General features: G+C 37.3%; 1 protein-coding gene across 2 annotated transcripts in view; it reads right to left on the bottom strand.

The window, feature by feature from the left end:
- The window catches only part of cfap46 (cilia and flagella associated protein 46), a 102,071-nt gene that overhangs the window by 24,306 nt on the left and 63,513 nt on the right, over positions 1 to 14,252 (bottom strand). For both annotated transcript variants that reach the window (XM_079854813.1, XM_079854814.1), the window contains exons 32-41: positions 13,366 to 13,514; positions 13,200 to 13,292; positions 13,074 to 13,119; positions 12,130 to 12,264; positions 10,524 to 10,724; positions 7,247 to 7,353; positions 6,926 to 7,108; positions 6,168 to 6,303; positions 2,452 to 2,643; positions 425 to 613 (exon numbers count right to left, since the gene is read on the bottom strand). In XM_079854813.1, the coding sequence (XP_079710939.1) occupies positions 425 to 613; positions 2,452 to 2,643; positions 6,168 to 6,303; positions 6,926 to 7,108; positions 7,247 to 7,353; positions 10,524 to 10,724; positions 12,130 to 12,264; positions 13,074 to 13,119; positions 13,200 to 13,292; positions 13,366 to 13,514 (1,431 nt within the window). The remainder of the gene's footprint in view (positions 1 to 424; positions 614 to 2,451; positions 2,644 to 6,167; positions 6,304 to 6,925; positions 7,109 to 7,246; positions 7,354 to 10,523; positions 10,725 to 12,129; positions 12,265 to 13,073; positions 13,120 to 13,199; positions 13,293 to 13,365; positions 13,515 to 14,252) is intronic.

Genomic DNA, 14,252 nt, shown 5'->3' with positions numbered 1-14,252 from the left:
TAGTAAAGTGTAATTTATTCCTGTGATCAAAGCTGAATTTTCAGCATCATTACTCCAGTCTTCAGTGTCACATGATCCTTCAGAAATCACTCTAATATGAGGATCTGATGATCAAGAAACATTTATGAATATTATCAAATACTATTTTTGTGGAAACTGTGATGCATTTTATTTGTCAGGATTCTTTGATGAATATAAAGTTTCAAAAGAACAGCATTTATTTGATTTAATGTGTTTATACTGTCATTTCCGATCAATTTAAAGCATCCTTGCTGAATATAAGTAACACTTTTCATCATGTGCATTATATGAGAGTGTGTGTATGCAATATAATAAAATATTGTAGAGTAGTGCATAACTAGAAAACATGGAATTTCCATGACATTTAAAGGGCATTTTAAGCAGTCGGTGTGTGTGTGTGTACCACGACGGGCTCGTCCCACAGTGTGCACGGGTACAGCGGGTCTCTCTGCTGGGCTAGTATTCTCAGACACCTTCCCAGCATGCCGAGCGAACGAGCCCTGGTCTCCACACAGTCCAGCGAGAGCGAACTGACAGATGAGAGGAGCGTCAGAGCGTCCTGAGCCAGAGAGAGTCCCACAGCAGACCAGTCCTGAGGACACACACACACACACACACACACAGGACAAGTGTGAAAACCCACATGCAGATAAACCAGATGACCGTTCTGGGGAAAAGATTTCAGATCTTTAATTTGATGAAAGGCAAGTACAAACTTTCACAGGAAAAATCTATAAGTCAACTCCAAAAACTTCCACAAAGAAAATCCAAAAAGTCCACAAAGTAAATCCAGAGGGGATACAAAGATGTTCTCGAGAGTCAACACAAGAGAAGACGAATAGTTCCAGCTGGAAGATCTCAAAAGTTCACAAAGAAAGAAGATCCAAAATATTCAAAAAGCAAATGTCAAGAAAACAAAACAAAGGAACCATTTCAGGAACAGAAAGTAGATTTTAAAGCAGTCACCAAGCAGAGCAAGAGCATGAGCTCGACGTGATCATGGCACGAGAAACACTGAGCGAAGCACTCGTGAGGAGAGTGAGTGAAGACGGGACGAGTTTACCATGGAGAGGTGGAGTACAGTACCAGAGCTTCTCAGTGACTTCAGTCCCGTCCGAATGTGCATCTCAGTGATCATCACGGACAACATCCCTATTCCCACTGGACTAGTATTATCTGCGGACCTCGTGGGATTTACTGCAACTGTATAGTTGTGTGGTGTATAGCGATATGACCCAGCACACAAAACACTATCAAAACACTTCATTCTTCACGAAAGATGGATAAAAAACACACCGGAAACAAAAATGTTGAAAAAATGACATACGACTCACCAAATCACAGAGATGCCGACTCGCACGGGATTCAGATCACAGACGACCTCCACTATTATTACACATGACTAGAGGTCACCAGGTCATACTCATCCCGTGCGAATAGGGCTTTCGTCAGAAAAGATTATGGAGAATTTTACCTTCTGGAAAAATGAGCTCAGGTGATAGTAATCCCGTGAGAATAGACCCGCTGTAAATATAGACCAGTTAAATTAAATATTCCATCATTTCCTGTTTAAAAGTAGTTTTCCACACAGCATTCAGATCAGAGAGAAGATCGACAGCACTTGTTAGAGGCACGAAACATCTTTTAGCGTTAGGTAAGTGCCTATTACCAACACAATCCAATCTGAAGTTAATTAACACATCGCTCGACCGGATATAACTGTTTTATATACAGTATGTAAATATAGGTTATATGTGTTTGCACACGTGATATCAGGAGGGTGACGGCGGTGTGTAAATCGAGTTACTCTCCCACTTCTGCTAGTGTTACTGAGATCTCCTATCCCGTACGAACTGGCCATTACTATTTTTATTTATTTATTTATTTATTTATTTATTTGATTGGGACAGTGCATTTTAATGAACATAACATGGAGTACATGCATGTAAAAATGCCGGATTATAGCCAAAGGCTAATTTCCATCCGTAGTCCCATTACAGACGTCCTGTGGTAAAATCACATTACTCCATCTACCCTGGTAAAGCTAATACACAGACAGGGAACAAGGCACAGGTGACAACAATATGACATCATGACAGAGCCTGAAAACCAGCAATAGACGCAATAGTGGCCTCTAGTGGCCAGAAAGAAGTCTATAACCCTGACACTCACCCTCTCTCTCTCACACACACACACACACACACACACACACACACACACACACACACACACACACACACACACACACACACACACACACACACACACCCTCTCACCCTCTCTCACACACACACACACACACACACACACACACACTCTCACACACTCTCACACACACACACACACACACACACACACACACACACACACACACACACACACACACACACACACACACACACACTCTCGCACACACACACACACACTCACCCTCTCATGTTCAGTGAGATCAGCGCTGATGAAGTCCTCCACTGCTCTCTCCACTGAGCACTTCCTGTCCCGGCTGATGGACTTCCTGTTCTCCTCGGCACACTGGAGGTCCAGCATGAACAGGGCGAGATCAGCCAGAGCCAGTCTCAGACACACACACACACGCACCGCAGGGAGGTTACGCCAACCGGACTGCAGGAGACACACACACACACACACACACACACACACACACACACACACACACACGAGAACATCACAGCTTCATTCTGATCTGTGTCAGTGTGGCCAGCATTGTGTGGCGTTCCCTCAGGCCGCGGAGGATGGCAGTGGGCTCGTGTTTTGTGTTTTTCTTACTTATTTAAATCCAGATCATTGATTTCATATTGATCATCATATTATATATATATTGATAATCATTGCCTTATTATAATTTGATGAACATTACAAAAGCAAGCAAACATTTACGTACTTGATGAATCATTCAAATACAGAACACGATTACACTACTTGAAACGTCTTGTGCAACTGAAGTAATTTGTTTGCGATCTTAATCTGTGAGCGTGCACAAGCATGGACACCAAACTCAGTAAACGTGCGTCTGATTTGTTTCCCACAAACACTTTTGCCAGAGCAATCCCGCTGTAAATCTGGGTTAGAAGAGCGAACGCTGAACGCGTTATGAATTATTCATCAGGGTCAGAGACGGAGGAAATGGAGGATGAAAACAGGAAGTGACCCGGTCTTACAGGAACGACCGGTACACAAATGAGTTACGTGACCAAAAACACTTTTGTTCATTTACTTCTTCAATCTTAAAGTCGCCCTGTGGTGAAAATCAAGCGTTTAATGTTGTTTATGTGTCTATGTGGTGTTTTTAATATGCTTTAAGACACACCATGTGTAAGTTCATAAGTCGACAGCATTGCTGAGTATTTCCTCCTTAAAACTGCAGTGAACCAAAGACAGTCTCAAAAACACGCTTTGAAATCGCTGGTGTTTCTGACGTCACAAACTACCTTGTAACCAATCAGATCAACGTGTGATCGTCAACCAGTGGATCTCTGAGCTGAGGGAGTGAGTGGAGGCGGGGCTCATTTGCATATTCATAGAACCGCGCATACTAAATGAGGCAAGGGTGTCGAGTTACAGTCAAGATATTTTAAGACATGAAAAATGCTTAATTATGTCATTTTGGTGATCAAAGATGAGTTCTAAGGGATAAAATGATTGACACAGGGGGACTTTAAGAAAATCTCAGATGTGTCGTGGGTCAGTGCATTCAGTTTTAAAGTGACAGTAGCCTCATTTACCTTCTGTTTCCTATGCTAATAAAGTTAATCAAACAACTAAAGAACAAAAGAAAAAGTGAGAATGATTCACTGAATAACTTCTGTAGCTTTAATAGGTCTCAGTAATACAGTTTTCACAAGCACTGTAAAGTACTTGATTTAATTTGTATCTTTGTTCTCTTGTATTAATTTGTGCTTAATTTTTGGTTTATTATTGACTGTTTACTTGTCTTTAAAGTTTGAACTTTATATTAGTCAAGCTAGTATTCAGTTCTGCTGTGATAGAATCAATTCTTATATAGATCTTTCTATATTTCACTTGAACAATGTTGAAGATCTTCCAGATGAAATTTGACAGGGTTTTTTTACAGTGATAAAATTAAAGTGCAATGGTTCACGAGTTCACACTTACAAATAAGTCAGATAGAATAAATGCGTATTTGGCGTGCTGTCCGAGGAGAGGGCTCCGGGCTCGGTATTTGGCCCGAACCCAGAGTACTCCCCCCGTATTCCTGGCTGTGAAGAACAAGCCAAGAGTGAGGAGTCGGGGTGGTGGAGGGATGCTGAAAACTGTCAAGGAAGTTAGGTGAGTTGACAGAGTGAATATATATATATATATATGCTTCCTCTCATGCTGATAGGGTAGACATGGTAATTGTTTGATGAGTTGATTGATTGATTGATTGATTGATTGATTATTTGAACGTGCTCCTCCCGAACTTTGTTAATAAAACATCATTTTGTTTTATTCTAGTGATCATCAAAATGGAGATTATTTTCTATTCTCAAAACCGATGGCAGGTTTTGTCTCATGCATCACTGATACATATTTCTCGAAGGGCCGTTCATATATTTCTCTTTCCTCTTTATGGGAAAGCCAGACGTTCTCAGTGTAATATATGTGCGTGGACAGAGACGTGTGTGCGGGATTGACTGTGTTCGGGACGGCAGCACCATCTGCTGTAGGAGAGACTCAATCTAACAGGGGAATAAACCTCGTCAGACGCTGGTATTAAAGCCAGCGCAGGTGTTAAATCAGGTGCAAACAACATGTGTTCTGGTTTATAGAAGGATCCCACAGACGGATCCAGAATGCATGCCTGCAAACAAGCAGCGGTTCAGTTTGCATTTGTGATTTAAAGGGACAAAACAGTAATTCTGTCATCATTACTCGCCCTCGTGTCGTCGAACCTGATGTTCGTTCTTCTGTTGAACACAAAAGGAAATCTAGATGAAATCTGCTTTAAGGTGTTTCAGGGCCCTTTGAAAATATGCTTCATTTCCCCCAAAATTCCTTTGATTTTTTCTTTTCCTTTTAAATTTTTCTAGATTCCTTTTTTTTTCTTCTTTTTTCTGGACTGCAATTCAATCTTACATTAAATGCAAGTAATCAATTGATCAATAAATAATAGAAATCATCAAACGTATACAATGTAACAACAATTTACTTGAAGTTTAACAAGTTTAACATGTTATTTTTTCTAAAATTCCATTTTATTTTTCCAAAATTCAGTGATTTTCCCTTTAGTTGTTCTGATAATCATTTTAATGCATTTAATAAAATGTAGTTAATAATAAAAAAGCATCTCTAATCAATTGAATTCATAAAACTTTAACAACTTAATAATTTATTATTATTATTATTATTATTTTTACAATAACAGGGCCCTATGAAATGTTTTATTTTTACAGAAATTCTGCTGTGTTTTAATTTTTCTTGATTTATAATTTAATACAAATTTATTATCAAAAACGAAGTAATAAAATAAAGACATAAAACACTGACAACTTATTTAATCTTTTAAAATGTAATAAGTTTATTTGCAAACAAAATACTGAGGTTTACTGTTAAAATAATGTGTGATTATTCCTTAAAATTCAATGATTTTATTATTATTAATATTATAACTTTGAGAGGTAAATTCTACAGTACAATAGTGCTATATTTCGGTCACAATTTCTTCAAGTTAAACCAAACTTTTATTTTGGCTTTCCTCATATGGACCAAGAGCAGCTTGGAGATTCTTCAAAATATCTCCTGTTTAAAAGTGTTTGGAAGGTGAATAAATGACGGCAGGATTTTGAACTATTCCTTTAAATCAAAAGGCACAAGAGTCTAATTACTTTAGCAATTCAGATTTCCTCATTTGGTCAATGTGTTCATCGCCCTCTTTTCACAAATACGAGCACCTAGAGAGCTTTGTAATAAGATAATCCGTTTGAGAAAATGAAAATCCATAATGCAGCGTGAGGCAAAATGAATTAGATGAGCCGGTGAGCTGTTCCAGAGAGCTTAACGAACGCAGAACCCAATCACATTTCCCCGTGTGCTAATCGCGTTTGTTCCCCTCGAAAGAAACGGGTTATCGACAAACAAATGTGATTAATGTGTCGTGCTTCTGATGATCGTCAAACATCTCGTACCTCGTGAGGAGGAAGAACGTTCAGGGCTTCAGCGACGACTTCCTCCTGAAGAAACACGGCTTTCTTCATAATGCCGAAGGCGTGCAGAAGGTGGCGCTGTTTCTCTTCTTCACTCGACGCATCAACAGCCAGCATTCTGGATGAAAACACAAAATCAAACATCCGATTCAAATCTACAGACAAACAACAATGTGCATTTAATTCTGGTCAGAAGACCTTTTATTAATAGAGAGACCTGGACTTAAATGAGAGAACATGAACTTTCTGTTGGTTTAAAAATGCATTTGTCACAATGCAGGATTACTGAAGTGGAGAAAGATCAAAGGAGATGTTTATGAATATATGAAAAGGTCATGAATATTTCCAAGTCAAATCTAATCCAAAAAAATAATAATAATAACATTACTGTACATACATACACTACTGTTCAAAAGTTTGGGATCGGTAAGATTTTGAATGTATATTTTGCTCACCAAGGCCACATTTATTTGATTAAAAAAAAGAGTAAAATTTGTGCAATATTATTACAGTGTAAAATAAAAATATTTTGTAACATTATAAATTGGTTTACTGTCACTTTAATCGTAAAATATTCAATTTTGACCCCAAACTTGAGTGTGTGTGTGTGTGTGTGTGTGTGTGTGTGTGTGTGTGTGTGTGTGTGTGTGTGTGTGTGTGTGTGTGTGTGTGTGCGTGTGTGCGTGTGTCTGTATGTGTGTGTGAGTGTGAGTGTGAGTGTGAGTGTGTACGTGTTACACCTCAGCGTGTCGGCGTGTTCTAGCATGGCCTCAGCGGAGTGTGTCCTGTATCTCAGCTGCAGGAGTTCAGAGGAAGTGTGTGTGAGTGTGTCACACACTGAGGTCAACATCTGCAGGTCCGCATCACTCAGACAGAACAGCGGAGACGCAGGACGAAGCAAACGCCGGCGTAAAACAGCCCCCCTTCACACACACACACACACACACACACACACACACACACACACACACACACACACACACACACACACACAGAGGAATGAGTGTCGCTGTAACTCAGCTCAGATCATCAGATGTTGATCATCATGTGAGTAAGTGCACCTGGTCTCCAGCGACGCGATGAAGAAGCGAAGGACCGAAGCTCGGTTCTGTCTCTGCTCTAGAACCGCTCTGATGGTTCCGCACGCCTGTTCTGTGATCTCACACACCTGCAGAACACACAGCATGATCTACAACATTACTCTCCTAGTTTAGAAATGCATAGTATAGAAATTTTCAACAAATGCACTTTTCATTTAATTTGACGTATTGAGCCTAAGAACTAAAGCATCTGTAATATATTATAATATGGAAACATAAGAATTCATTAGAGTTCATAAGAGTTCATTAGAGTTCATAAGAGTTCATTAGAGTTCATAAGAGTTTATTAGAGTTCATAAGAGTTCATTAGAGTTCATTAGAGTTCATAAGAGTTCATTAGAGTTCATAAGAGTTCATTAGAGTTCATAAGAGTTCATAAGAGTTCATTAGATTTCATAAGAGTTCATTAGAGTTCATAAGAGTTCATTAGAGTTTATAAGAGTTCATTAGAGTTCATAAGAGTTCATTAGAGTTCATTAGAGTTCATACGAATTCATTAGAGTTCATAAGAGTTCATTAGAGTTCATTAGTTCATAAGTTCATTAGAGTTTATAAGAGTTCATTAGAGTTCATAAGAGTTCATTAGAGTTCATAAGAGTTCATTAGAGTTCATAAGAGTTCATTAGAGTTCATTAGAGTTCATTAGAGTTTATAAGAGTTTATAAGAGTTCATTAGAGTTCATAAGAGTTCATTAGACTTCATTAGAGTTCATAAGAGTTCATTAGAGTTCATTAGTTCATAAGTTCATTAGAGTTTATAAGAGTTCATTAGAGTTCACTAGAGTTTATAAGAGTTCATTAGAGTTCATAAGAGTTCATTAGAGTTCATAAGAGTTCATTAGAGTTTATAAGAGTTCATTAGAGTTCATTAGAGTTCATAAGAGTTCATTAGAGTTCATAAGAGTTCATTAGAGTTCATTAGAGTTCATAAGAGTTCATTAGAGTTCATGAGAGTTCATTAGAGTTCATAAGAGTTCATTAGAGTTAGAGTTCATAAGAGTTCATTAGAGTTCATAAGAGTTCATAAGAGTTTGATGCAGACATCAGTTTGGTGTCAATTACTGCTACAGCTTTTACACAATTTCTGAAACTATGGCTCCATTTCGTGAAACTCTACACACAAAACCACAAAACACACACACACAACATGCAAAACATCAGACATCTCTTGCAAAAGCAAACTCTTCATTCAAAGCTATTTTAACTCTTCCAAAAATTGTGTTTTTGCGTAGTAACTCTACACAAACATCAAATGATCAGCCACATACACACCAAACTACACACAGATGTGAAACATGTAAAACACTGCTATCGTGTGTGTTTAGCTTGTTCAGTGCAGTGGAGTAACAGGAGTTTGTCACACATACATATATGTGCACAGATACACTGTATATACAGTATGTTTGCACAACTGATGAATTTTACACAGTTATGGATATGGAACTGAATCAATACTAAACTGACTGACTGAATTATGACACTTTTGGCTTGTTAGAATTGCTTTACAGCAGAATTTGAATTTGTTACTATTGTGAAGCTGCTGCGGAACAATCTATATTGTATCTTGTATGTATGCAATGCATATATATATATATATATATTGAATATGCATATAAGCAAGTCAGAAAGTCAACTTTATTTATAAAGCCCTTTGTGTGTGTGTGTGTGTGTGTGTGTGTATAAATGTGTATATATATATATATATATATTAGGGCTGGGAATCGATAACGGAGCGGAGATCAAGGCGCACACACGGAGCGGAAAAGACCCGCTCATGAAACCTGATCGCCGAACATGGAGAGGCGGGACGGCATATTTTCGGCTTTTTCAATAGCAGCCGCAACAGGAAATCATTAAAACGAGGCAAAAAAAAAGTGCTGCGTTAATTGCGTTTTTTTTTTTTAACGCGTTAAACATCTCAAATTAATCGCAAAGATTAACGCGTTAATTCCCCCAGCCCTAATATATATATATATATATATATATATATATATATATATATATACATACATATATGTAAATATATGCATATATATTTTCACTATAAACAAAAAAATATTTAAAATCTTTAAGTTTTGATTTGCAAGTGATCAGTTTATGTATGTGTTTTCACACATGATCATTGGCTGTCGGTCATCAGTAAATGAATGTGGCATTTAAATGGCAGTGTTTCCCAAACGTGTGAGTGTGTGTGTGAAGTTTTAGCTCTAAATACCCCACAGATATTTTTATATAGCATGTTAAAATTGTCACTTTTTGAGGGTGAGCGAAAACACACCGTTTTTGTGTCTGTTCCTTTAAATGCAAATGAGCTGCTGCTCCCGGCGCAGGGGGCGGAGCTTCAAGAGCTCGTGTTCTTTTACCTCACACACACATGCACTGAACATTTCAAAAACTTTTAGCCTTTTATGTTCAAACCGGAGTCAGACAATGATGGAGAGACTCAAGAAGAAGAGACAACATGTAGAAGCAACAGGACATTTCTGAACGGTTAGTTGATGAATTTATGAAGCTGATGTGTAGTTATCTTCTAGTCATTGATTAGCATATTCTGTCTTGATAATCTATAAATCGTGTTCTGGGGGCGGGGTTTATGTAAATTCTAGGGTTGGTGATGTCACTAACCCGGGAGGAATGTGGTGTAGTCTCTACCAGCCGTTTGTTGTAGTCCTTAAACAGCGATTTCTGTAAAAGCAAATCTCTCCCTTTGCTCTGAACTTTGAGCGTTGTAACTTTGCAGATGTTGTTTATGCTCAAACAGCAACATTACACACTAACTAAAGCTAGAAAAGTCAAATCATAATCAACCACCCCTTTAATGATGTGTATAATGTAGAGAACTGTGTTTTGCAAAGTTTAGCAAAAAGTTCTCCATTCCTGCCCTCCGATGAGCGGCTGTCAAGTCAAGTCAGCTTTATTTATACAGCGCTTTCTACAACACAGAGTGTTTCAAAGCAGCTTTACAGAGATAACAGGAAAATAATGCAACAATGTTTGTTTCTAGAAGAAAACAGCGTCAGTCCAGCTTAAGTAATTCAGTGATGGGTCACTTCTGTTGTAAAAAAGTTATTAATTTAATTTATTTATATATATATATATATAGCCGCTCTGGAGAAAACCGTGATGTCATCGTCCAGCTCAGTTCAGTTCTCATATAATGGTGTCAATGCAGGCAGATCAATAATATTAAATTAAATGTTAAATTTAATTGGCTGATTGTCTGTCAATCATTGTGCACCTGCTGATGCGTGTCCTGTCCTCCTCGTCCCACCACAGCGCTCATCAGCGTCTGAACGAGCCGGTAGAAGAACTCCTCGTCTCCTCCGATCTCCTGCGCTCGCTCACACAGGACCACGGCCTCGCTGTATCTCTGCTCCTGATTGGCCAGAACAGCCAGCAGGTGTAAACTCTCGGCCAATGACGTCTGATCGCCAAGTTTCTGAAGCACACGTATAGAAATATTGAGGTGTGCATCATTTAAAGTTCCACAAAGACCTCTTCAAGATCTTTAAAGAAGAGCTTTACAGAACACACTGTAATATATGCTTTTCTTACTTAGTGTTTTTGTCTTGTTTCCAGTCCAAATATATCAATAAAACATAATCGAGATATTCAAGATGCATTCACTAAAGTAGTAAAATGCCATAAAATATTATGTCTGGTTTTCTGGGGAAATAAATAAAAATGAAGTGAATTTGTGCTTAAAACAAGCAAAATGATCTGCCAATGGGGTCAGAAAAATATTATTGTGTCTGTTTGAATTAAGATTATTTTTCTGACCCCATTGGCAGATCATTTTGCTTGTTTTAAGCACCAATTCACTTAATTTTGATTAACAAGACAGAAACACAAAGTAAGAAAAGCATTTTTGCAGTGTGTGAAGCAGCACATGTCTGGGACTTGTTAAGGTAGCAGATGATTGACTGAAATTACACTGTGAATTACACACTGCAGGAAAAATATCTACAATTAATATCTTTACAACAAAATACATTTGAGAGGCATTCATTTTCTTTTCTCGTAAGATAAATTATATTGGTGATTGACTGATTGTAGGGACCATGAAAATGACACTTTCTATGCTAAAATGCATTTAATGACTTTAAACACACCCATTCAAACATGTGCAGTCAGTATGAAAAAAATAATAATGACAAGGACGCATTAAATTGATCAAAAGTGACAGTAAAGACATTTATAATGTTACAAAAGATTCTGTTTTAAATAAATGCTGTTCTTTTGAACTTTCTATTCATCAAAGAATCCTGAAAAATAAAATGTATCACAGTTTCCACAAAAACATGAACTGTTTTCAACTCTAATATTAATCATAACTGTTTCTTGATCATCAAATCATCATATTAGAGTGATTTCTGAAGGATCATGTGACACTGAAGACTGGAGTAATGATGCTGAAAATTCAGCTTTGATCACAGGAATAAATTACACTTTACTATATATTCACATAGAAAACAGATGATTTACATTATTATAATATTTCACTGTTTTTACTGTATTTTTGACCAAATAAATGCAGCATTGGTGACTTTTGAACGGTAGTTCACTTAATTTAAATAATGATTTTACATTAAATCTAGTGCAATATGTGTTATTTCAGAGTGTTATGAGTTCATTAATTGGTCTTAAATCAGAAATACAAAAATATGATTTCTCCAGGGATAACTTGCCTATCATTACACAAAAGGTCTTATTTTTTCCCATCCAAAAATCTGTTTAAATCTGAGCTCACACTGATTATTGGCAGATGTTTTAATAAATAAATGAATACATTTTCAGTCATTGCTGAGTTCCATCATGCATCATGTGTGTTTGTCCACGCTCACCTCGGCTGTCAGGTGTGTGTGATTCAGCAGGACTTTAGCCGGCTCAAACAGGTTCATACTGATACACACATCGGCCTTCGCCAGCCAGTGTCCGGTTACTGTCCTTGTACTCGGATCCTCTTCAGCGAACAGCATCTGACAGGATTCAGTGTGTCAGTGTGACATTAAACACATCAGAAAACATCACAAAATAGCTTGAGTCCCAACTTATTTTCACTCACATCGTCTTGCTACTAAACCATTAATCATTTACACTGCAAAAAATGCTTTTCTTACTTACTGTTGTCTTGTTTCCAGTCCAAATATCCAACATTTCTTAAATCAAGATGCATTTACTAGATGAGTAAAATGCCATAAGATATTATGTCTTGTTTTCTGTGGAAATAAATAAAAATGAAGTGAGTTTTTGCTTAAAAAAAGCAAAATTATCTGGCAAAATGGGGTGAGAAAAATAATCTGTTTTCTGTTTGAATTAAAATAATTTTTCTGACCCCATTGGCAGATAATTTTGCTTTTTTAAAGCAAAATCTCACTTAATTTTGATTAATTCCCCTGGAAAACAAGTAAATTATGTCATTTCACTTATCTAGTAAATGCATCTTGATTTAAGAATTTTTAGATATTTGGACTGGAAACAAGACAAAAATACTAAGTAAGAAAAGCATTTTTGCAGTGTAATCATTTACTGTTTTTCTTAAATTACCCCTGTTATATCACGATCTGCTTCTCTTGTATGCATGACTATTTCCAACTCAATTCTTAATGTATAGCTAACTGAATTGAACTGTGCTTTTTGTGTGTGTGTTTTGTTGTTTTTCTTTTATTATTAGTATTTTTATTATTATTATTGAAAAGAGATCTAACTACTTTAATTTATAATATTGCTGTAATATGCTGTCATAGTTTGTTCCATCTCAATAAAAGTCACATCAGAAGAAACTGACCTGGTCCGACACGACGTCTCTCTGAGTCACGACGGCCCTCTGGCTCCTGAAATCAAGTAAAGTTGCGTTAGACACCACGAAGCAGCTGATAATGACCAAACCGGATTAGAGACTGAAGAATCACACCACATCTGTTCGTCCTCAGGAACGCGTGTGAAGCTGAGGAGCTGTTCGCCGTACGGAGACTCAAACCCCAGATCCCGACAGTTCCTGATGATCCTGAGAGGTGAGATGAAGTGATGTCATATCCTGCTGTGAATCTAATGTCATGTGACTGTGTTCGGGGCGATACCTGAGTCGGTAGAGGTCAGACTGACTCCTGCTCTTCATCAGGTCATGAGCGATGACCTCTGCCAAGTGGAGAGGGGCAAAGGTCAACGGGGTCAACGAGACTGATTCCAGCTCTCTCACCAACAGATCCAAATAAAACAGAGTTTGGCTCTGAAACGACACGATTAAACACTACCATGATGAACACATGCAATTCTAGTTCACATATGAACTGTTTTCAACACTGATAATAATCATAAATGTTTCTTGAGCAGCAAATCAGCATATTAGAGTGATTTCTGAAGGATCATGTGGCACTACACTGCAAAAATGCCTTTCTTACTCAGTAGTTTTGTCTTGTTTCCAGTCCAAATATCTAAAGATTCTTAAATCAAGAAGCATTTACTAGATGAGTAAAATGGCATAAGATATTATGTATTTTTTTCCGGGGGAATTAATCAAAATTAAGTGAGTTGTTGCTTAAAAAAAGCAAAATTATCTGCTTGTTTTTAGCAAAAACGAACTCAATTTTTATTTATTTCCCCAGAAAACAAGACATAATATCTTATGCCATTTTACTACTTTAGTAAATGCATCTTGAGTTAAGAATTTTTTTATATTTGGACTGGAAACAAGACAATTTTTTTTTTTTTTTACTGTATTTTTTGATCAAATAAATGCAGCCTTGGTGAGCAGAGGAAATTTATTTTACAAAATAACAAAACAACATCACAATGCAATGAATCTTACGGATCTTTTCAAATAGTAGGGCTGGCCAATGAAGACGACCCGATGGATGGTGTTTATAACTTTACATATAAACCCATGACAGTTTTCTAATAGTCTCTTGTGGTGTTTTTGTTCAGTGAGATAATTCTCGTCCAGATCAATGAGGAAGATGCTTTAAGT

This window comes from Squalius cephalus (assembly GCF_949319135.1).
Source record: "Squalius cephalus genome assembly, chromosome: 21".
Lineage (NCBI taxonomy): Eukaryota > Metazoa > Chordata > Actinopteri > Cypriniformes > Leuciscidae > Squalius > Squalius cephalus.
Note: the sequence above shows the minus strand (reverse complement) of the source record. Positions and strands in the feature narration are given on the sequence as shown.